Genomic DNA, 24,273 nt, shown 5'->3' with positions numbered 1-24,273 from the left:
TAATGATGATGATGATGTCAATGATAATAATAATAATAATAATAGTAATAATAATGATGATGACAATAATGACGATAATGATGATGATGATGATGACGATGACGACAATAATGACAATGATAATGATGATGATGATGATGATGATGATGACAATAATGACAATAATGACAATAATGACGATAATGATGATAATAATGATGACGATGACGACAATAACGACAATAATTCTGATGATGATGATGACGATAATGACAATAATAATGATGAGGATGACAATAATGACAATAACGATGACGACGATGACAATAATGCCAATAATGATGACAATAATGCCAGTGATGACGATAACGACGATGACCATGAGGACAATAAGGACAATAAGGGCGACGATGACGATGGGAGCAGACAGAAGCAGCAGCAGCAGCAGCAGCAGCAGGCGGTGCCACAGCACAATTAGCAGCACGGGTAATTGGGGGCTCACCCTCCAGGCCGTTGCAGGGCGCTCCCACGTCCTGCACGTCCTTGCGGGGCCGCATTGGGGCCCAGGCCCCGTCCTGCTGGAACTGGATCTCATCGCAGTCCGTGCACAGCCGCAGCATCTCCATGAACAGCCTGGGGGGCCACAGGGAAAGCAAGAGCTAGGGGCTGTCCTCACAGCACCTGGGGGAGGGGACACTGCCCGACAGGTAACTGGGGGAGGGGACACTGCCCGACAGGTAACTGGGGGAGGGGACACTGCCCGACAGGTAACTGGGGGAGGGGACACTGCCCGACAGGTAACTGGGGGAGGGGACACTGCCCGACAGGTAACTGGGGGGAGGGGACACTGCCCGACAGGTAACTGGGGGAGGGGACACTGCCCGACAGGTAACTGGGGGAGGGGACACTGCCCGACAGGTAACTGGGGGGAGGGGACACTGCCTGACAGGTAACTGGGGGAGGGGACACTGCCCGACAGGTAACTGGGGGAGGGGACACTGCCTGACAGGTAACTGGGGGGAGGGGACACTGCCCAACAGGTAACTGGGGGAGGGGACACTGCCCACCAGGTACCACTGAGGTGTGAATTGGGGGGAGGCGACACTGCCCGACAGGTAACTCGGGGGAGGGGACACTGCCTGACAGGTAACTGGGGGGAGGGGACACTGCCCGACAGGTACCACTGAGGTGTGAATTGGGGGGAGGGGACACTGCCCAACAGGTAACTGGGGGAAGGAGACACTGCCCGACAGGTAACTGGGGGAGGGGACACTGCCCGACAGGTAACTGGGGGAGGGGACACTGCCTGACAGGTACCACTGAGGTGTGACCTGGGGGAGGGGACACTGCCTGACAGGTAACTGGGGGAGGGGACACTGCCCGACAGGTAACTGGGGGAGGGGACACTGCCTGACAGGTAACTGGGGGAGGGGACACTGCCTGACAGGTACCACTGAGGTGTGACCTGGGGGAGGGGACACTGCCTGACAGGTAACTGGGGGAGGGGACACTGCCCGACAGGTAACTGGGGGAGGGGACACTGCCTGACAGGTAACTGGGGGAGGGGACACTGCCTGACAGGTACCACTGAGGTGTGACCTGGGGGAGGGGACACTGCCTGACAGGTAACTGGGGGAGGGGACACTGCCCGACAGGTAACTGGGGGAGGGGACACTGCCTGACAGGTAACTGGGGGAGGGGACACTGCCCGACAGGTAACTGGGGGAGGGAGACACTGCCCACCAGGTACCACTGAGGTGTGAATTGGGGGGAGGCGACACTGCCCGACAGGTAACTCGGGGGAGGGGACACTGCCTGACAGGTAACTGGGGGAGGGGACACTGCCCGACAGGTAACTCGGGGGAGGGGACACTGCCCGACAGGTAACTGGGGGAGGGGACACTGCCCGACAGGTACCACTGAGGTGTGACCTGGGGGAGGGGACACTGCCTGACAGGTAACTGGGGGAGGGGACACTGCCCGACAGGTAACTGGGGGGAGGGGACACTGCCCAACAGGTAACTGGGGGGAGGGGACACTGCCTGACAGGTAACTGGGGGAGGGGACACTGCCCGACAGGTAACTGGGGGAAGGAGACACTGCCCACCAGGTACCACTGAGGTGTGACCTGGGGGAGGGGACACTGCCCGACAGGTAACTGGGGGAGGGGACACTGCCCACCAGGTACCACTGAGGTGTGAATTGGGGGGAGGCGACACTGCCCGACAGGTACCACTGAGGTGTGAATTGGGGGGAGGCGACACTGCCCGACAGGTACCACTGAGGTGTGACCTGGGGTCAGGGGACACTGCCTGCTCCCCCAGCACAGGGTTATTTAACCTTTATCTGTCAGGGTTATCCTTTATCCTTTACCTGATGGGAAGGGAAGGGAAGGGAAGGGAAGGGAAGGGAAGGGAAGGGAAGGGAAGGGAAGGGAAGGGAAGGGAAGGGAAGGGAAGGGAAGGGAAGGGAAGGGAAGGGAAGGGAAGGGAAGGGAAGGGAAGGGAAGGGAAGGGAAGGGAAGGGAAGGGAAGGGAAGGGAAGGGAAGGGAAGGGAAGGGAAGGGAAGGGAAGGGAAGGGAAGGGAAGGGAAGGGAAGGGAAGGTGCCCGTGCTCACCCGTCGATGATGAGGTGCTCGTACGGAGCCTTCTTGTCGCACACGGGGCACACCCAGGTGGGTTTCTTCTCGTTCATCTGGATGTAGAGCGTGGCGTCGAAGCACTGCAGGTGGGAGCACGTCAGCGCCCGGCACGGGATGGTCAGCCTCATCTTCCCCAGCTGCAGCGGGACACGGGGCACGGCACGTTTCAAAAGAAAGCTGTTTTATTGGGCTCAGGAGGAAGGGCCAGCACGGCTGGGGAACAGCACCGGCCACGGGGACAGGGCAGGGAGCTGGCACGGGACACACGTGGGACAGAGATCTGAGAGGAGAGCTCTGGGGGACAGGGAGATCAGAGAGGGGAGCTCTGGGGATAGAGAGATCAGAGAGGGGAGCTCTGGGGACAGAGAGATCAGAGAGGGGAGCTCTGGGGATAGAGAGATGAGAAATGGGAGCTCTGGGGATAGAGATCAGAAATGGGAGCTCTGGGGACAGAGAGATCAGAGAGGGGAGCTCTGGGGACAGAGAGATCAGAGAGGAGAGCTCTGGGGACAGAGAGATCAGAGAGGGGAGCTCTGGGGACAGAGAGATCAGAGAGGAGAGCTCTGGGGACAGAGAGATCAGAGAGGGGAGCTCTGGGGACAGAGAGATCAGAGAGGGGAGCTCTGGGGACAGAGAGATCAGAGAGGGGAGCTCTGGGGACAGAGAGATCAGAGAGGGGAGCTCTGGGGATAGAGAGATCAGAGAGGGGAGCTCTGGGGATAGAGAGATGAGAAATGGGAGCTCTGGGGATAGAGATCAGAAATGGGAGCTCTGGGGATACAGAGATCAGAGAGGGGAGCTCTGGGGACAGAGAGATCAGAGAGGGGAGCTCTGGGGATAGAGAGATCTGAAATGGGAGCTATGGGGATAGAGATCAGAAATGGGAGCTCTGGGGATAGAGAGATCTGAAATGGGAGCTCTGGGGACAGAGAGATCAGAGAGGGGAGCTCTGGGGACAGAGAAATCTGAAATGGGAGCTCTGGGGATAGAGAGATCAGAAATGGGAGCTCTGGGGATAGAGATCTGAAATGGGAGTGTTATGGAATAAAGAGAGATCAGAAATGGGAGTTCTGTGGGAGAAAGAGATCTCCGAAATATCAGTTTTGTGGAATAGAGATCAGGAATGTGACTTTGGTGGGAGAAAGAGAGAACAGAAATCAGAGTTTTATGGGAGAAAGACAGATCAGAAATGTGAGATTTGTGGGATCTAGAGAGATCAGAAATGGGAGTTTTGTGGAATAAAGAGAGGTGAGAAATCAGAATTTTGTGTAATAAAGAGATCTATGAAATAGCAGTTTTGTGTAATAAAGAGAGCTCAGAAATCAGAGTTTAATGGGACAAAGAGAGCTCAGAAATGGGAGCTGAATGGCAGAGAGAGATCTCCGAAGACTGAGTTTTATGGAATACAAAGATCCCAGAAATGTGAGTTTTATGGAATAAAGAGAGATCAGGAATCAGAGTTTTATGGGCTAAAGAGAGCTCAGAAATCTGAGATCAGAATTCCCACAGGAAATGCTCTGCTGACACGTTTGGGCACCTCCTCCCTCCAAATCCATGACCAAGCACATCGTTCCCATCCCAAAATCAAATTATTATCATTATTCCCACCCCAAAATCTCGTTATTCCCATCCCAAAACCACATCATTCCAACCCCTAAATCACCAAATTATTCAGGTTATTAAATCCAAGTTATTAACATTATCAGATCCAAGTTATTCTGATTATTAAATCCAAATTATTCAGATTATCAAACCAAATTTAAAAAAAAAAAAAATCAACTTACTGGACAAAGAAGAGACACTCTTAAACTGGTTGTTGCTATTTCACTGTCTGGATCAGCAGTTAGCTTCTCTTTAACTGGGGATTTGAAAGGAAAAAAAAAAAAAAGTTTATTTTATGTTAATTTCAACACGAATTGGATGATAAAAGAAATAAAATAAATCTGGAAAGGTGTGGCAAGCTTTGAACTCAAGACCCCTAAAAAATGTGTTTATTCAGAGGTGTCTTTGAGTGCAGCTTTGTATTATTTTCTATTTAACACCAGATTAATTTCACTCCCAACTTCGAGCTGAATTCGTTAAACTTCACTTTTGTGTAAACTCCCCACATGGACACTGTGAACCCCCCCAAATCCTCATCAAATTATTTAAAACTCAAAAGCAAATCGAGCAGTGGGAAGCACCCTGACAGAACCTGGGTTTTAAATAAGTGCAGTGAAATATGGAAGTCACTAATTTCTGGGGTTTTCCATCCTCTGTATTGATTTTATAATTTTATTTATTTATTTGTTTGTTGGCAAAAATGAAAAAAAATCAGACAGATTTCATTCCTCCTGTGTTTATTACTCTTTTTATTCCTCCCCTAATTATTACTGATTTTATTCCTGCCCTAACAACCAGACCCACAATTTCATTTTTAACCTTGCAGAGCAGCAGACACCTGGAAATGTGAAATAAAATCTGCATTAAATCTGCAGATTTTTCTGCATTTAAATCATCAAGCTGCATTAGGACAAATTAATTCTCAGCACTATTAATTGATTTAGTGCTGGACTGGTGTCTCCATTTCTGGGGAAGGTTCAGCCCCTGACTTGAGCATTAAAAAAGTTAAATTAAATAAGTTAAATAAATAAAAAGTTAAATTAAAGAAGATTACAGATCCATCAGGTGCTGGGATTTTCCACAGCAGTTTTTGCTGCTCTTTTTGTGTTGTCACAATCCCCACCAAGCTGTCAGGAAATCCTTTCCCTGAGATGCTGAGTGCTCATTTCAGTACAAAAAAAAACACAGCTGTGTTTCTGTGAGCATCCTGAGCTCAGAGAGATTCTCCCACATACATTCATTTATTTATTTATTTATTTATTTATTTATTTATTTATGTATTTATTTATTTATTTATTTATTTATTTATGTGTTTGTTTGTTTGTTTGTTTGTGTGTTTGTTTGTTTATTTATTTATTTATTTATTTATTTATTTATTTATTTATTTACTTATTTATTTCTCTTCCCCTCTCGGTGTCACCAGGGTTCTGGGCTGGTTCCTGGTGCAAACAAAGCCTCTGGGTGTCTGAGCTGGACACAAAGAGCTGCACTATCACATTCCCAAAGCCCAGAGGCATGGAGGAAATCTAAGCTGAAATGGGAATTATTTTAAATTATTTTTTTTTTTTTAAGGAAAAGCACGTACTGAGTGCCCTGGAGTGATCCGGGTTCCGGATTCCCTTGGCCCGCAAGCGCTGCAGGAGAACCGTGGAGGAGAGCTGCTTCACCAGGTACACTGCCATGGAATAGTTCTGGAAAACACCAAAAAAATATCAGAGAAAATATCAGAAATGTCAGAGAAAATATCAGAAGTGTCAGAGAAAGTATCAGAGAAATCCCTGCGTGCAGCACAGTTTGTGATGGGATTGCAGGGAGAGCTGCTTCACCAGGTACACTGCCATGGAATAGTTCTGGAAATCAACAAAAAATAATATCAAAAATATAAAAAATGTCAGAGAAATCCCTGCGTGCAGCACAGTTTGTGATGGGATTGCAGGGAGAGCTGCTTCACCAGGTACACTGCCATGGAATAGTTCTGGAAATCAACAAAAAATAGTATCAAAAATATAAAAAATGTCAGAGAAAATATCAGAAATGTCAGAGAAAGTATCAGAGAAATCCCTGCGTGCAGCACAGTTTGTGATGGGATTGCAGGGAGAGCTGCTTCACCAGGTACACTGCCATGGAATAGTTCTGGAAATCAACAAAAAATAGTATCAAAAATATAAAAAATATCAGAGAAAATATCAGAAATGTCAGAGAAAATATCAGAGAAATCCCTGCGTGCAGCACAGTTTGTGATGGGATTGCAGGGAGAGCTGCTTCACCAGGTACACTGCCATGGAACAGTTCTGGAAATCAACAAAAAATAATATCAAAAATATAAAAAATGTCAGAGAAATCCCTGCGTGCAGCACAGTTTGCTATGGGATTGCAGGGCACCATGGAGGAGCTGCTTCAGCAGGTACTGCCATGGAACAGTTCTGGAAAACAGCAGAAATTCAGAATAAACACCAAAACCAGCAGAGCAAACACGGCAGGTCCCGCATTCACAAACTGCATCCCCGCTCCACAGGAATCCCCTGTCACCTCCTCCTTGCAAACCCAACAGCTCCAAAACCTGAGCTTTACCCAACCCAACAAAGAAAAACTTTCTTTCACTGATTTTATTTTTTCAAAGCCTCCCTGAATCCCCAAGACGAGGCGGCAGCGACGGGCGGGGATCGACGCGTCCCCAAAATTCCGCCGCCGTTAAACCCGGCTGGATTGTTTTTAAAATTTTATTTTATTTTATTTTATTTTATTTTATTTTTTTTCCCCCCCAGCTCAGGATTACGTAAAGGAGAGCCAAAAGAGGGACTCACTCTGCCAATCTCTGCAGTCCAGGACACCACGATGGTGTTGGGGACCGTGGTGGACAAGCGGACGAGCGAGGTGATGTTGATGGGTCTGCTGGGGCGCTTTGGTTCCACTCCGTTTTTGGTTGGTGGCAGGTAACCCTAGGGGAAAAAATAAAAAAATAATAATAATAATAAAATAAAATAAATAAATCAATCAATCTTTTAAGAGTAAAATATTCCACTGGTGGTTTTGTCTCCCGATCCTCTCAGTGCATCAGCACCAGGCTCTGGGTTTTTTAACTCAAAGGGAGAAGGAGCAGGGGATGAAATGTTGAGTGTTTTGGAAGTTTTATCTCTCTGGGGAAATCCAAAATCCTAACCCCTCGCCCACGGAATATCAAAGGCAACTTTGTCACCACTCCTGGCCCGGCAAAACTAAACGAAAGACACCAAAGTTTGGATCAGAGCTGCTAAAATTCAATCTCTTTTTTTCCTTTTTTTTTTTTTTTTCACGTTAACATTACTAATACGTAACCACGAAAAGGAGATTTTAATTTCTGTGCTGACTTCAACACCTACTGGCTAAAATACCAATTACTCGATTTCCATTTCTAAATTCTATTCACCCCAAAGCTCCAGAATGTGAAAACCAAGAGTGGGATAAACTCCCAGGCAGGTAACTCCCACCGGTGCCTCCCAAAATGTGGAGAAAAAGCAGATTTTACTCACTGGCAGGCTGCAAGGTTTGCCATTGACTTTCACACACAGGTTGGGTGGGAAGTGATCCTCTTGTGGACAACTGGTTTCTGACAAACAAAACCTGCAAGCAAAGGGTTGCTGTTATTTTTCACTTTTAAAGTGATTTTCAGGTTATCTCTTCCTGGAAGGAATTGGTTTTTCCACTGAGCTGTGAAATCGTGACAGACCTCGTTAAATAGAGACTTCAAATAACATCACAAAGTTGGAGAAACACCAAAAAATCCACCCGCTCCAAAAAAAAAAAAAAAAAAAAAAAACAGAATTAAAATCCCTCCGAATATCCCCCCCAAAAAAAGAAACAAATAAAAAAATCCTTCCCCGCAAAAAAAAAAAAAACCCTCCCAAAAAATCCCAGCAAAACATCCAAAAATCCCCTCAAAAAACTCCCCCAAAACCCCAAAAATGCCCCCAAAAAATCCCACCAAAAAACTCCCCCCAAAACCCCAAAAATCCCCCCAAAAAATCCCACCAAAAGCACCCAAAAAATCCCACCAAAAAACTCCCCCCAAAAAATCCCACCAAAAGCACCCAAAAAATCCCACCAAAAAACTCCCCCCAAAAAATGCCCAAAAAAACCCCTAAAATAATAAAAAAAACCTCCCAAAAATCCCCCCAAAAATCCCCCCCAAAAACCCCAAAAATCCCCCCAAACCCCCCCAAAAATCCCCCCAAAAAATCCCACCAAAAAACTCCCCCCAAAAAATCCCACCAAAAAACTCCCCCCAAAACCCCAAAAAATCCCCCCCAAAAATCCCCCCAAAAAATGCCCAAAAAACCCCTAAAATAATAATTAAAAAAAAAAACTCCCAAAAATCCCCCCCCAAAAATCCCAAAAAATCCCCCAAAAAATCCCCCCCGAAAAATCCTCAAAAAAATCCACCCCAAAAAATCTCCCAAAAAAACCCCAAAAGTCCCAATGCAGGTTCCCAAATTTTCTCCTGGAATTTCTGCTCATGGAATTTTCCATCCCACACCACAGAATGAGGATTTAATTAATTTATCATTGATTAATAATCCCAAATTAATCAGGATTTTGATTCCAGATTTTCTCCTGGAATTTCTGCTCATGGAATTTTTATCCCAGCCCACAGAATGAGGATTTAATTAATTTATCATTGATTAATAATCCTCAAATTAATCAAGATTTTGATTCCTGATTTTCTCCTGGAATTTCTGCTCATGGAAATTTTATCCCAGCCCACAGAATGAGGATTTAATTAATTTATCATTGATTAATAATCCCAAATTAATCAGGATTTTGATTCCTGATTTTCTCCTGGAATTTCTGCTCATGGAATTTTTATCCCACACCACAGAATGAGGATTTAATTAATTTATCATTGATTAATAATCCTCAAATTAATCAGGATTTTGATTCCAAATTTTCTCCTGGAATTTCTGCTCATGGATTTTCCCAGCCCCAAACTTTCACTGACAAGAAAAACCAACCCAGGAATTCCCAACCTGCAGGGAAAAGTTGGGAATAAATGAATTTCTTGAGATAAATCCTAAAAAGCATCAGGCAATAATAAATCAAAAATGCTCACCTCAGCTGGACCTGTACTGTGAAGTCACATTTGGTCCCAGAAATATCCCTGGAAATAAGAAAAAAAAGAAATTAAAAATTAAAAAATCCAACTTTTAACAAGATTCCTCAATATTGTGATACAGATTTATCAAAAAATTCCATTTATAGAAAACAATTCTTTTAAGCAAAAAGAAAGAGAAATTCAGGATAAAGATTTTTCAAAATTTAAATTTATAGAAATCAATTCTTTTATCCAAAAAAAAGAGAAATTCAGGATAAAGATTTATCAAAATTTAAATTTATAGAAATCAATTCTTTTATCCAAAAAAGAGAAATTCAGGATAAAGATTTATCAAAATTTAAATTTATAGAAATCAATTCTTTTATCCAAAAAAGAAAGAAAAATTCAGGATAAAGATTTTTCAAAATTTAAATTTATAGAAATCAATTCTTTTATCCAAAAAAAAGAGAAATTCAGGATAAAGATTTTTCAAAATTTAAATTTATAGAAATCAATTCTTTTATCCAAAAAAGAAAGAAAAATTCAGGATAAAGATTTATCAAAATTTAAATTTATAGAAATCAATTCTTTTATCCAAAAAAAAGAGAAATTCAGGATAAAGATTTTTCAAAATTTAAATTTATAGAAATCAATTCTTTTATCCAAAAAAAAGAGAAATTCAGGATAAAGATTTATCAAAATTTAAATTTATAGAAATCAATTCTTTTATCCAAAAAAGAGAAATTCAGGATAAAGATTTATCAAAATTTAAATTTATAGAAATCAATTCTTTTACCCAAAAAAAAGAGAAATTCAGGATAAAGATTTATCAAAATTTAAATTTATAGAAATCAATTCTTTTACCCAAAAACAGAGAAATTCAGGATAAAGATTTATCAAAATTTAAATTTATAGAAATCAATTCTTTTACCCAAAAAAAGAGAAATTCAGGATAAAGATTTTTCAAAATTTAAATTTATAGAAATCAATTCTTTTATCCAAAAAAAGAGAAATTCAGGATAAAGATTTATCAAAATTTAAATTTATAGAAATCAATTCTTTTATCCAAAAAAAAGAGAAATTCAGGATAAAGATTTTTCAAAATTTAAATTTATAGAAATCAATTCTTTTATCCAAAAAAAAGAGAAATTCAGGATAAAGATTTTTCAAAATTTAAATTTATAGAAATCAATTCTTTTATCCAAAAAAGAGAAATTCAGGATAAAGATTTATCAAAATTTAAATTTATAGAAATCAATTCTTTTACCCAAAAAAAAGAGAAATTCAGGATAAAGATTTATCAAAATTTAAATTTATAGAAATCAATTCTTTTATCCAAAAAAAAGAGAAATTCAGGATAAAGATTTATCAAAATTTAAATTTATAGAAATCTTTTTTTTGTGTTTTTTGTTGTTCTCGTTTTGGGGTTTTTGGGTTTTTATTTTTGTTCTTTTTGGGGTTTTTTTTGGTTTTTTGTCGTTCTTGTTTTGAGTTTTTTGGGTTTTTTTATTTTTTGTTATTTTTGGGTTTTTTCTTGTTCTTGGCTTTTTTGGGTTTTCATTTTTGTTCTTTTCAGGTTTTTTTCTTTTTCTTATTTTGGCTTTTTTGGGTTTTTATTTTTGTTCTTTTCGGGTTTTTTTTGGGTTTTTTGTTGTTCTCGTTTTTGGGTTTTTTGGGTTTTTTTGGGGTTTTTATTTTGGTTCTTTTCAGCTTTTTTGGTTTTTTTTATTGTTCTTGTTTTGGTTTTTTGGGTACTTTTTAATTCTTGTTTTGCTTTTTGGTGTTTTCTTGTTCTGTTTTTTTTGTTTTTCTGTTTTTTTGTTGTTCTCGTTTTGGGGTTTTTGGGTTTTTATTTTTGTTCTTTTTGGGTTTTTTTGGTTTTTTGTCGTTCTTGTTTTGAGTTTTTTGGGGTTTTTTATTTTTCGTTATTTTTGGGTTTTTTGTTGTTCTTGTTTTGGGTTTCTTTGGGTTTTTATTTTTCTTCTTTTTGGTTTTTTGGGGGTTTTTTGTTGTTCTTGTTTTGTTTTTTTTTGTTTTTTGTTTTTTGTTCTTTTTGGGTTTTTTTGGGTTTTTTGTTTTTCTCATTTTTGTTTTTTTTGGGTTTTTTGGGGGTTTTTATTTTGGTTCTTTTCAGCTTTTTTGGTTTTTTTATTGTTCTTGTTTTTGGTTTTTTGGGTATTTTTTATTCTTGTTTTGCTTTTTGGTGTTTTCTTGTTCTTGTTCTTTTTTTTTTATTTTTCTGGTTTTTTTGTTGTTCTTGTTTCGGGTTTTTTTGAGTTTTTATTTTTGTTCTTTTTGGGGTTTTTGTGCTTTTTGTTGTTCTTGTTTTGGGTTTTTTTAGGTTTTTATTTTTGTTCTTTTCGGGTTTTTGGGTTTTTTTGTTGTAAATGTTTTGGGTTTTTTGTTTTTTTTTTGTTTTTGTTCTTTTTGGGGTTTTTTGTTGTTCTTGTTTTGGTTTTTTGGGGGGTTTTATTTTTGCTCTTTTTGGGTCTTTTTGGGTTTTTTGTCGATCTTGTTTTGGGTTTTTTTGGGTTTTTATTTTGGTTCTTTTCAGCTTTTTTGGTTTTTTTATTGTTCTTGTTTTTGGTTTTTTTTGGTATTTTTTTATTCTTGTTTTGCTTTTTGGTGTTTTCTTGTTCTTGTTCTTTTTTTTTGTTTTTCTGGGTTTTTTTGTTATTTTGTATTTTTTGTTTTGATTTTTTTGTTGTTCTTGTTTTGCTTTTTTGGCCTCTTTGTTGCTCTTCCTTTGGTTTTTTAATTGTTTGGGATTTTTTTGGTTGTTCTTGCAGTTTTGGGTTTTTTGTTGTTTTGGGGGTTGTGTTCTTGTTTAAGGTTTTTTTTTGGTTTTTTGTGGTTTTTTTGTCGTTATTTTGGTTTTTTGGGCTTTGTGTTGTTCTTGGTTTGGTTTTTTTGGGTTTTTTTTGGGTTTTTGTGTTATTCTTGGTTCTGGGTTTTTGTTTTTCTTTTTTTGTTTCTTATTGTTTTGCTGTTTTGTTTTTTTTCTTTTTTTCATTTTGATTGTTTGCATTTTTTTTGTTGTTCTTGCAGTTTTTTTGGGTTTTTTTTGTTGATGTTTTGGGATTTTTTTCTTATTCTTGTTTTTTTTTGGGGTGTTCGGTTGTTTTTGTTTCCTTTTTTTCTTTTAATGCTTTTTTTTTTTTTTATATATATATATTACAAAGAAAATTCTCACGGATCACCACAAAACCCTCCACTCCATTAACAAATAAACAAACTGATAAATCAAATTAAATCAACCACCGGGCACAAACACAAGCAAAAATCTGCATTTTTAAGGAGCTTAACCCCAAAACTCGGCGCTGACAAAATTCCCTCCTCCCCATACAACAACAACAACAACAAAAAATAATAATAATAATAATAATAATAATTCCCAGGAGGGATTTTTTTTCCCCCCCTTTCCTAATTGCAAATCGGGGATATGAAAGGTGGGTTTTTGGGGTGAATAATTTGGATTTTTTTTGCTCACTCACATGGAGCTGCTGATCTGCTGCACTTGCTGCGGCGTCAGAGCGAAGGCAAAGCAGGTTTCCCGAAACCTCTGGCTGTTATCTGAGGCTGCAAAAAAAAAATAAAAAAAAAAAAAAAAAGAAAAAAAGAAAAAAAACAGGACAAATAAAAATTAATTTAATTTTTATTTATTTATTTATTTATTTATTTATGGCCTGCTCAGTGGTATCAGGAAGATCTGGCTCTGAACAGCTCTGGAGGAAGTCGGAGTTGAAAATGTTCTGTAAATTAAAAATACGATGAATAAATGTGATGGGTTTCCAAAATGGGTGTTGGAATGGGGATGGAGAGAAGAGCAGGGATGAGGAAAAGCAAGGTTTTTTAACTGGTGGGATTTAATGGCAAAGGTGCTCTGATATTAAATAAAAATATATCTCAGGATTTCTCATTAATCACTTTCTTATGTCCCACAATGATTTAGATCTGTAGAAGTTCACAGAGGGGATGAAGCACAACAAAACTCAAGTTTAAGCTGGAGATTTTATTGATTTTACAGCACCAAACTGATCTAATGTATATGTGTATATACACATATACTGATCTGATGTATATGTGTATGTATATGTGTATGTATATGTGTATGTATATGTGTGTATATGTGTATGTATATGTGTATGTATATGTGTATGTATATGTGTATATGTATATGTATGTATATGTATGTATATGTGTATGTATATATGTATGTATATGTGTGTATGTATATGTGTATATGTATATGTGTATGTATATGTGTGTATATGTGTATGTATATGTGTATGTATATGTGTATATATATATGTATGTATATGTGTATATGTGTATATGTATATGTGTATGTATATGTGTATGTATATGTGTATGTATATGTGTATGTATATATGTATATGTGTATATATATGTGTATGTATATGTGTATGTATATGTGTGTATATGTGTATGTATATGTGTATGTATATATGTGTATGTATATGTGTATATATATGTGTATGTATATGTGTATGTATATGTGTATGTATATATGTGTATGTATATGTGTATGTATATGTGTATGTATATGTGTGTATATGTGTATGTGTATGTGTATGTATATATGTGTATGTATATGTGTATATATATGTGTATGTATATGTGTATGTATATGTGTATGTATATATGTATATGTGTATATATATGTGTATGTATATGTATATGTGTGTATATGTGTATGTGTATGTGTATGTGTATGTGTATATGTGTATGTATATGTGTATGTATATATGTATGCATATGTGTATGTATATGTGTATATATATGTATATGTGTGTATATGTGTATGTGTATGTATATGTGTGTATATGTGTATGTATATGTGTGTATATGTGTATATATGTGTATGTATATGTGTATGTATATGTGTATATATATGTATATGTGTGTATATGTGTATGTGTATGTATATGTGTATGTATATGTGTATGTATATGTGTGTATATGTGTGTATATGTGTATGTATATGTGTATGTATATGTGTATATATATGTGTATATATATGTATATGTGTGTATATGTGTATGTGTATGTATATGTGTATGTATATGTGTATGTATATATGTATGTATATGTATGTATATGTGTGTATATGTGTGTATATGTGTATGTATATGTGTATGTATATGTGTGTATATGTGTGTATATGTGTATGTATATGTGTATGTATATGTGTATATATATGTGTATATATATGTATATGTGTGTATATGTGTATGTGTATGTATATGTGTATGTATATGTGTATGTATATGTGTGTATATGTGTATGTGTATATGTGTGTATATGTGTGTATATGTGTATGTATATGTGTGTATACGTGTGTATATATGTGTATGTATATATGTATATGTGTATATATATGTGTATGTATATGTGTATGTATATGTGTATGTATATGTGTGTATATATGTGTATGTATATATGTATATGTGTATGTATATGTGTATATATATGTATATGTGTGTATATGTGTATGTGTATGTATATGTGTGTATATGTGTATGTATATGTGTGTATATGTGTGTATATATGTGTATGTATATATGTATATGTGTATATATATGTGTATGTATATGGAAATAGTCTGGAAGTACTCCCAGGGCTACAATTAATCCATAAATATCACGGATTTTCTAACTCTTTCTGATGCGTGGTACAAACAGAACACAGAAGAGATCAGCTGGAAACTCCGTGTGCTCGCACGGACATTTCTGTTTGATTATCCTTTAACTCCCTCGCGGGGCAGAGCATTCCTGAAGACCCGCAGGAAGATTTGGGGACACTTCCATGCCAAAATTCCGTGGCCAAACCCTTCCCTCTCCCAACCACCTCTGTGGAGGGATCCCAGCTCTCCTCTCCTGGACCCCTGTCTCACCCGATCCATCATTTTGCCAGAGGGAAGGAACACCACGGGATCCTCCTTCCTCAAATTCAGCCCCTCCATTCCTCCACACGCCTAAATTATGTCCCACAACTCAAACGCTGCGTGCAGGTTTTGGGACTTGAACTTTTATTCCTAAAAGAACCAACTCGGCCACGCCAGAGGAGCAGCACAAAGCCAGCAGCGCCACATCCGTGCACGGATCCTGCCTCTGCAGCTTTCCTCTCAACATGGAAAGTTCTTTTCCTCAGGCACAGGACGGGATTGTTGAGCCAAGGAGATGGATTTTGTTTGTCCTAGCTCAGGATATTTTATATTCTCTGGGATTCTGTGGAAGCCAAGTGCCTTCCCAGCTCCATTCCAGCCATGTCTGGAAACATCCATGTCCTGTCAGGGCCTGGGATCCTGGGACATCCATGTCCTGAAATCCTGGGACATCCATGTCATGGGATCCTGGGACATCCACATCCTGAGATCTTGGGACATCCACGTCCTGAAATTCCAGGACATCCACATCCTGGAGTCTTGGGACATCCACGTCCTGGGATCCTGGGACATCCACGTCCTGTCACAGTCTGGGATCCTGGGACATCCACACACTGCCACAGCCTGGAATTCTGGGACATCCATGTCCCAAGATCCTGGGACATCCACGTCCTGAGATCCTGGGACATCCATGTCCTGAAATCCTGGGACATCCATGTCCTGGAGTCTTGGGACATCCACGTCCTGGGATCCTGGGACACCCACGTCCTGGAGTCTTGGGACATCCATGTCCTGTCATATCCTGGGACATCCATGTCCTGGAATCCTGGGACATCCATGTCCTGGGATCTTGGGACATCCACGTCCTGGGATCTTGGGACATCCACATCCTGTCACAGCCTGTAATCCTGGGACATTCACATCCTGGAATCCTGGGACATCCATGTCCTGGAATCCTGGTTCATCCACATCCTGGAGTCTTGGGACATCCATGTCCTGGAATCCTGGTTCATCCACATCCTGGAGTCTTGGGACATCCATGTCCTGGGATCCTGGTTCATCCACGTCCTGTCACAGCCTGGGATCCTGGTTCATCCACGTCCTGGAATCTCGTTCCATCCCTGTCCTTTCGGAACCTGGAATCCCAGCGACCCCAGCTCTCCGCATGTGGAGATTGAGCAATCAGCTGAAGAAAACCTTCATCAGTCCCATTTTTTAACTTTTATAGGAGTCACACAGTTACTTGCAGCTCTCTCAGAAGAAACACTCCCGACTGTGGAAAGCTCAACTGGAGGCCCAGCACATGGAAATCCAAAAAAACAAGAACCCCAAGCGTGCTGCAATTCCAGTTCAGCCCCAGCACTGAGCTAACATTTCACCCCACTCTTGCACAATGAAAAAGCTGCAGGGCCGGAAGTCAGAGAAACTCAAAGCTGTGTTGAGAATTTAGTGTTTTGTTGAACTTCCTCCCACAAAGTACATTTAAAAAAAAAAAATAATAATAATAAACACAGCAGACAGTAAAAGCGTGACTTTCACATAAACCATAACAGCAATTGCACGGAGCACGAGATCAGCTCGCTGATAGAGAAAAAGGAGAAATTCCTGCCAAACAAAACGGTCGTGGTTTCCAGCCCAGCTTTCTCGTGCTCTGAATTGTTTGATTGTTTCGTGGCTGTACCTTGAACTACGGGCAGCCCTCAAGATTTTTAGGCAGCTCAGCTGCAGGGCCTGGCTCTGTGTCGGAGGAAGCCAGGATTGCTCCCAGGAAAAAGGAAAATTCATGGGAAGTGCAAGAGGGGAGCAGAAATGCTGCTTGGGAAGCATGGGCTCAACCCCTGAGGGGGAAATTCTGCTGCCTGCAGGAATCCTGGTAGCAGAGTCCAGAATGAAGGAATTAAACTGAGACCTCCGTGAGTCAGCAGAGGCACTGGAAGCTCTGATGGAGCTGGAATTCTGCTGGCTCTGAGGGATAATGACTGATCTGTGCCTCCTCCTTCCAGGAGGCTGCAGGTAAAAAAAAAAAAAAAAAAAAAAAAAAAAAAATCTGGTTTCTCTGGCTCAGATCCGACCTTCAGCGCTGTGTTTGTATCACTGGGAGCTGAAGCACAGCCAATAAACTGCAGGAGGATGATCCTGGTGCCATTTGGACTGATTTTAAACACGGGGAGAGCTCACAGCCTCTTTAATCCTTTCAATTGGGGAAAAAAAAAAAAAAAACAATTAAAAAGCTTCATTTCCCTTACAGGTAAATAAAAGCCCCTAAGCCAGTTAAAATGTTTTTTTGGAACAACTACACAGCTCAAGCAATTAGGAATGACATTTGCTGTAACAAGAGGTATTTTTTTTTAGGATGTTGCTTAACTATCTCATGTCCCTTCCATAATAATCCGGCAAATTCTGGGCCTGGTTACTGACAGTAAACACATTTCACCACACAAAAGAGATCTTATCTTCGTGTTAGGAGCTACTTTTAGAAAACGTGCTTTAAAAACAACCAATTAGCAACAGTCTGTGCTCTGGGGGCTGGAAATGGGGGAATTCAGGGAGAGCTGCTGCTTCACTTGACAAACAACCGAAATTCTCCTCTTTAGATTATTTCAGAAAAAACAATGGAGAAGCACAGGAATAAAGCAACTTGCACCCATTGCATCGAAGCCAGAGTGGACAGATTTCCCTCCAAACATAAAAAACCTTATTAAAGAAAAATAAAAACCATTCAAGTGTTGGTAAACCATGAGTTCCATGCACGTTCACCCACCAGAACAAGGAGAATTCCTGGCTGGCTCGGACAAAAACCCATCCCAAATCCCATCCCATCCCAAATCCCATCCCAGACAGGAATTCCTGCCCAGTATTCCATTTCAATCTGCATTTTCCCCCTCTGAAGCCATTCCCTGTGTCCTGTCCCTTATCCCCAATCCCTCTCCAGCTCTCCTGGAGCTCCTGCCAGGGGCTCTGAGCATTCCCTGCATCTTTGCCTTCTCCAGGTGAGCATTCCCTGCATCCTCCCCTTCTCCAGGTGAGCATTCCCAGCTCTCCAGCCTGGCTTCCAACTCTCCACTCCATCCCAGCCAGCAATTCCTGCCCACTTAAATCCCATTTCAACCTCCCCTTTCCCACTCTGAACTCACTCCCTGAGTTCCTGTCCCTCCATCCCTTATCCCCAATCCCTCTCCAGCTCTGCTTTAGCTCCTGCCAGGGGCTCTGAGGACTCCCTGGATCCTTCTCCAGGTTGAACATTCCCAGCCTGGCTCCAGCCCTCCATCCCAAATCCCATCCCATCCCATCCCGAGGTTTTCTGCACTTGGCGATGAGGGTGGCTCCAATAAAATGTGGATCAAACTCAAGAGCTCCAGTGCAAGTGAACAATTGTCTCTTTGTCTCACAGCAGCAGTGGCCAAGGAGGGGCTGGATGTGGCACTCAGGGCCTGGTCAAAGGTTGGGCTCTGTGACCTTGGAGAGCTTTTCCAGCCTCAGGGATCCTGGGATTCAGCCAGCCCTGCTCAGAAGGTGCTGGTGAGAAAGGTAGAGCTGGAGAAATCCCTGCATCCCATGAATCCAGCACATCCCTCTGAATCCCAGGCTGGAGCTGCATTCAAATACAAGATTTTTCTATTTCTATTATTTCTATTTCTACTTCTATTTCTACTTCTACTTCTACTTCTATTTCTATTTCTACTTCCACTTCTATTTCTAATTCGATTTCTACTTCTACTTCTACTTCTTTTACTTCTATTATTTCTATTTCTATTATTTCTACTTCTATTATTTCCATTTCTATTATTTCCATTTCCTCCTTTTCTCCCTAGCTTTACAAATAAGAGTTAGCAGATTTTCCTTTCCTTACCTGTTCTTCACACTGCTTGTGTGCTACCCACCCACACGAAATATTTGGGTACAGAACGCCTGCTCCAGTGCCCTGCTGGGCAACGCCCTGCCCTGGGGCTTTCTCAAATTATTGCTTCTTCAATCAACCATCGCTTCTCAAAGGGACAGTAAAAATTGCAGCAGACCTTCCCAGCTGTCCCACCTGGATGTGGGAACACCCAAGGATGTGCTCTGCCCGGTTTTACGTTGTTTCAGGAGGATCTGAAATTTGGGTTATATCAATTCTCTCTCTCTCTCACACACACACACACACACACAGAGTTTTCATTCTGTTCCGGTAGATTTTGTTTCAAACAGGCAGAGAAATTATTCCAAACCCCACATGGGGTTATCACTTCATCCTTCTGAGGGGAGGGAAACGAGAGTAAATTCCCAAGTTCTTTATCCCTATCCCGAGAGTAATCTGCTGGGAAAAAGCAAGCAGGAGATGCTGAAACGCTGGCTGAATTCCAAGTTGTGAGCGTCTGCAGCAACTCGAGCCAGTGGAAAACAAAGCAGGGATCCCACACACCTGAGGAAACCCACACTGCTGGCAGCAGAGACGAGGATGACCAAACCATCCTGGGGCAAAAGTTCTACAAATTGTTTCAGATTTTGTAGTTAGAGGTATCAAAAACGGATAAAAATGAGCGTGTGATAAATGGAGAAACGCGAATAAATGGAATAAATGGAATAAATGAATCCGTGTCTGCGCAGCGTGGGGAGGGGCTGGGATGGAATTCCCAGGGAAGCTCTGGATCCCTGCAATTGTGCAAGGCCAGGCTGGAGCAGTCTGGGATGGTGGAAGGTGTGGGGAAGGGCTTTAAGGTCCTTTCCGACCCAAACCATCCCAGAATTTTATGACGTGCACCGTTACAGAAGCTCTTCCCCCAAATGCTCAACTACAAGGTTTGTTTTTTTTTTTTTAAACAGGATTGCTTCAGACAAACAGAATTCCCTCACAAAACAAAAGCCCCAAACATTCCTGAAGTTAAGAAGAAAGGACAGGGATTGCTTCCAAATACCCACTTGGGATTTCACCTCCGTTTTCTTACCCTGACACTCCACAAAGGGGAAGAACATCCCATTGTCCATCAGCTCCTGAGGACTGAGACCCCACAGGGCGACCCCACAGTTTGGGGCTGGGGTCTGTCAGGCACGGAGCTGGCAGCAAAGGGCTCTTCCCACACCCAGGATTGAATAAATAAATAAATAAATAAATGTATTCCTGCACTGGAATGCCTTGTGGAAATTACAGCTTGGATTTTTAAGCATTTCGAATGTAAAAGTGATGAGACACATACTGAGCACCTCATCAGCTCACACCACTGGCACTGCCTGGGATGGTTATTAATTAATTAGGGGTTTAGATCAAAGCTACATAGATAACAGTGCACCTCTGCAAAGAATACCTGAACCAGAAGAACAAATTACCAAAATCTCTCAGCTTTTCCCTCAAACACAGTGGCTAAAACAAAAAAAAAAAAAAAAAATTCAAATAACTGTGCCAGATCTTTGGGAAGTGCACAAGCTCAGCGCTCACACATCAGGTGGAAAAACGACCTGAAACAGAAGAACAAATTACAAAAATCTCTGTTTTCCCTCAAATACAGCAGCTAAAGCAAAAAAATTCAAATGACTGTGCCAGATCTTTGGGAAGTGCACAGACAAGCTCAGCACTCACACATCAGGTGGAAAAACGACCTGAAACAGAAGAACAAATTACCAAAATCTCTGTTTATCCCTCATATACAGCAACTAAAGCAAAAAAAGAAAATTGAAATAACTGTGCCAGATCTTTGGGAAGTGCACAGCCAAGCTCAGCACTCCCACATCAGGTGGAAAAACAACCTGAAAAAAGAATCTAATTACCAAAAATCTCTCTTTATCCCTCATATACTGCAGCTAGCAAAAAAAAAAAAAAAAAAAAAAAAAAATTGAAATAACTGTGCCAGATCTTTGGGAAGTGCACAGCCAAGCTCAGCACTCCCACATCCCTCACCCTTCAGACTGGCACTGGAAATTACCTGCTCTGCTTTGTTTACAGGGGATTTCTTCTGCAAAGGACTTTATTTTTTATTTTTTTTTTTTCTCACTCACCCACCCTCTTTCCTCACATCTCCTCTCACAAATCTGCTCCTCCTGCCAGCAGGGATTTTTTTCCTGGGGGTTTCAAGCCAGCAGGATTGGTGCATTTGGGCAATAATGAAGTGTGTTAGAAGTTAACCACAGGAAAATCACACCTTGTATCGTTCCATCATTACATGATGCTCTGGGAGCAGCAGATTCCTCTCAGCAGCTCCACCAGTGATTATTTTTTTTTTTTTTACCTTTGTACAAAACTCAGCTGCAAGGAGAGGAGCCACAGCTGCACAAGAACCACGAGTTCCCCAAGTTCAGGTGTTCAGACTGTGATGGATCCAGCAAACTCCCAGCACGGATGAGAACATTTTAGAAGCTTGACAGATTTGGGGGGAGTTTTGTTTAATTTGGGATTTTTTTGTTTTGTAATAATGAAACTCTGTGGTTAATGAGAACTACTGAAAGCAAACCGGTTTTGTTCTTTTTTTTTTTCCCCCCTCCTTTTTTCCTTAAGATTCAGTTTGTTGTAAAAGCCCCTCCTTTAAAATTAACAGATGACTGAAAGCAAACTGGTTTTGGGTTGTTTTGGTTTTTTTTCCTAAGATTCAGTTTGTTCCTAGTCAAAGAACCCCCACTTTAAAAATAACAGATGACTGAAAGCAAACTGGTTTTGGGGGTTTTTTTCCCTTGATTCAGTTTGTTTCTTGTCAAAGCCCCCTGTTTAAAAACAACAAATGACTGAAAGCAAACTGGTTTTGGGTTCTTTTTTATCTTTTATTTTCCCCTTAGATTCAGTTTGTTTCTTCTAAAAGCCCCCCTTTAAAAACAAGAGATGACTGAAAGCAAACTGGTTTTGGGTTTTTTTTCCCTTGATTTAGTTTGTTTCTAGTCAAAGAACCCCCACTTTAAAAATAACAGATGACTGAAAGCAAACTGGTTTTGTTTTTTTTTTTTTTCCCCTTAGATTCAGTTTGTTTCTTGTCAAAGCCCCCTGTTTAAAAACAAGAGATGACTGAAAGCAAACTGGTTTTGGGGTTTCTTTCCCTTAGATTCAGTTTGTTTCTTGTCAAAGCCCCCTGTTTAAAAACAAGAGATGACTGAAAGCAAGCTGATCTTGTGGGATTTTTTCCCTTTCTTCCCTTAGATTCAGTTCGTTTCTCGCCAGAGCCCCCCTTTAAAAACAGCGGATGTTCAAACCCTATTCAGAGCCCGAGCTAAAACAACCGATGAGCGTTAGGTGAGAGTCCCTCCAGCAGAACAATCCATCCCAAAAGTCACCCAAAACTGCAATTCTCCAAACACCGCCGCCACGCGACCTTTAACCCCTCGCGGGCCGCGGGGCCGGACCCCCAGGCCCGGCGCGGAGCGTTTCCTTACCGAGGCTGGTGGGTTTGATCAGCTCGTCCAACAGGTCGTAGAAGGGCAGTTTCTGCAGCTTGATGTCGGGGTGCACGGGGTGCAGGGCCGAGGCCAGGTGGGGCAGTTCCAGTTCGTGTTTGGGTCCCAGCAGCGACACGGGGAGCAGGGGGGACGCGGCGGGGTGGCCGTCGTAGCCCAGCTGCGGAACGGCGGACGGCGACAGCGCGGCGGGCACGGAGCCCGAGTGCACGCCGGGGATGGACAGCTCTGCCGGGCTCATGATTTTCTGGGGGAACCTCCTCCTATAGAGTTCTTTGATTTTCATCTGCACGGCGGGGCTGCAGCCGGCCTTGAGCAGGTGCAGGGCTTTGGTCAGCAGTTCGTGTTTGCGGCCGTGCTTGTTCCTGCCCGCGTAGCCCAGCAGCACCTGCAGCTCCGAAACTCGAAGGCTCATCACCATTTGCTTCAAGGAAACAAAAGCAACGGTTAACGATACGAACGGTCGAGGAAATAAAAGCAACGGGCGCCTCCAGCATCTCCTCGCCAGGCCAGCAAGGCCTGCAAGCTGCTCAAGTGTGAAGGCTGGGAAGGCTCTGCCCCGCCGCTCTGCCCCCTTGTCGACACCCCCGGGTTTGGTACGACGCTCACGAGGTCGCAGTCAGGCTGCTGTAGTTGTTACGATGCTCCCCTATTTCCTAAAATGCTCCCCTGTTTTACTGCAACACTCCCCTATTCACTACAACCTCCCCTATTTACTACAACCTCCCCTATTTACTACAACCTCCCATATTTACTGCAACGCTCCCCTATTTACTACAACTCTCCCACATTTACTACAATGCTCCCACATTTACTACAACCTCCCACATTTACTACAACAGTCCCACATTTACTACAACTCTCCCACATTTACTACAATGCTCCCACATTTATTACAACGCTCCCACATTTACTACAACAGTCCCACATTTACTACAACACTCCCACATTTACTACAACAGTCCCACATTTACTACAACGCTCTCACATTTACTACAACGCTCCCATATTTACTACAACCGCCCACATTTACTACAATGCTCCCACATTTATTACAACGCTCCCACATTTACTACAACCTCCCACATTTACTACAACAGTCCCACATTTACTACAACACTCTCACATTTACTACAACCTCCCCTATTTACTACAACCTCCCCTATTTACTACAACCTCCCATATTTACTGCAACGCTCCCCTATTTACTACAACTCTCCCACATTTACTACAATGCTCCCACATTTATTACAACGCTCCCATATTTACTACAACGCTCCCACATTTACTACAACAGTCCCACATTTACTACAACGCTCTCACATTTACTACAACCTCCCACATTTACTACAACAGTCCCACATTTACTACAACGCTCTCACATTTACTACAACCTCCCACATTTACTACAACAGTCCCACATTTACTACAACGCTCTCACATTTACTACAACCTCCCACATTTACTACAACAGTCCCACATTTACTACAACGCTCTCACATTTACTACAACGCTCCCACATTTACTACAACCTCCCACATTTACTACAACCTCCCACATTTACTACAACGCTCCCACATTTACTACAACCTCCCATATTTATACTACAGCATCCCCACATTTATAACAATTCTCAGTATTTCTTTGCACGCCTGCAACGAGAGATTTTTCAAGGTGTTTCCAATCCTGTGGGTAAAATCCCGCGGGAAGGACTCGGTGCAATA

The 24,273-nt window shown here is 41.6% G+C and overlaps 1 protein-coding gene across 3 annotated transcripts in view; it reads right to left on the bottom strand.

Annotated features, from left to right (window-relative positions):
* Positions 1–24,273, bottom strand: part of PIAS1 (protein inhibitor of activated STAT 1) — a 57,679-nt gene that overhangs the window by 7,372 nt on the left and 26,034 nt on the right. For all 3 annotated transcript variants that reach the window (XM_062501190.1, XM_062501189.1, XM_062501188.1), the window contains 9 exons: positions 22,529–22,973; positions 12,786–12,870; positions 9,310–9,357; positions 7,733–7,823; positions 7,028–7,162; positions 5,809–5,914; positions 4,406–4,479; positions 2,598–2,758; positions 482–612 (listed from right to left, as the gene is read on the bottom strand). In XM_062501190.1, the coding sequence (XP_062357174.1) occupies positions 482–612; positions 2,598–2,758; positions 4,406–4,479; positions 5,809–5,914; positions 7,028–7,162; positions 7,733–7,823; positions 9,310–9,357; positions 12,786–12,870; positions 22,529–22,970 (1,273 nt within the window). In that variant the 5' untranslated portion in view covers positions 22,971–22,973. The remainder of the gene's footprint in view (positions 1–481; positions 613–2,597; positions 2,759–4,405; positions 4,480–5,808; positions 5,915–7,027; positions 7,163–7,732; positions 7,824–9,309; positions 9,358–12,785; positions 12,871–22,528; positions 22,974–24,273) is intronic.

The sequence above is a fragment of the Cinclus cinclus genome, chromosome 13 (genome assembly GCF_963662255.1).
Source record: "Cinclus cinclus chromosome 13, bCinCin1.1, whole genome shotgun sequence".
NCBI classification, from domain to species: domain Eukaryota; kingdom Metazoa; phylum Chordata; class Aves; order Passeriformes; family Cinclidae; genus Cinclus; species Cinclus cinclus.
The sequence above is the reverse complement of the archived record's forward strand: the minus strand, read 5'-3'. Positions and strand labels throughout refer to the sequence as shown.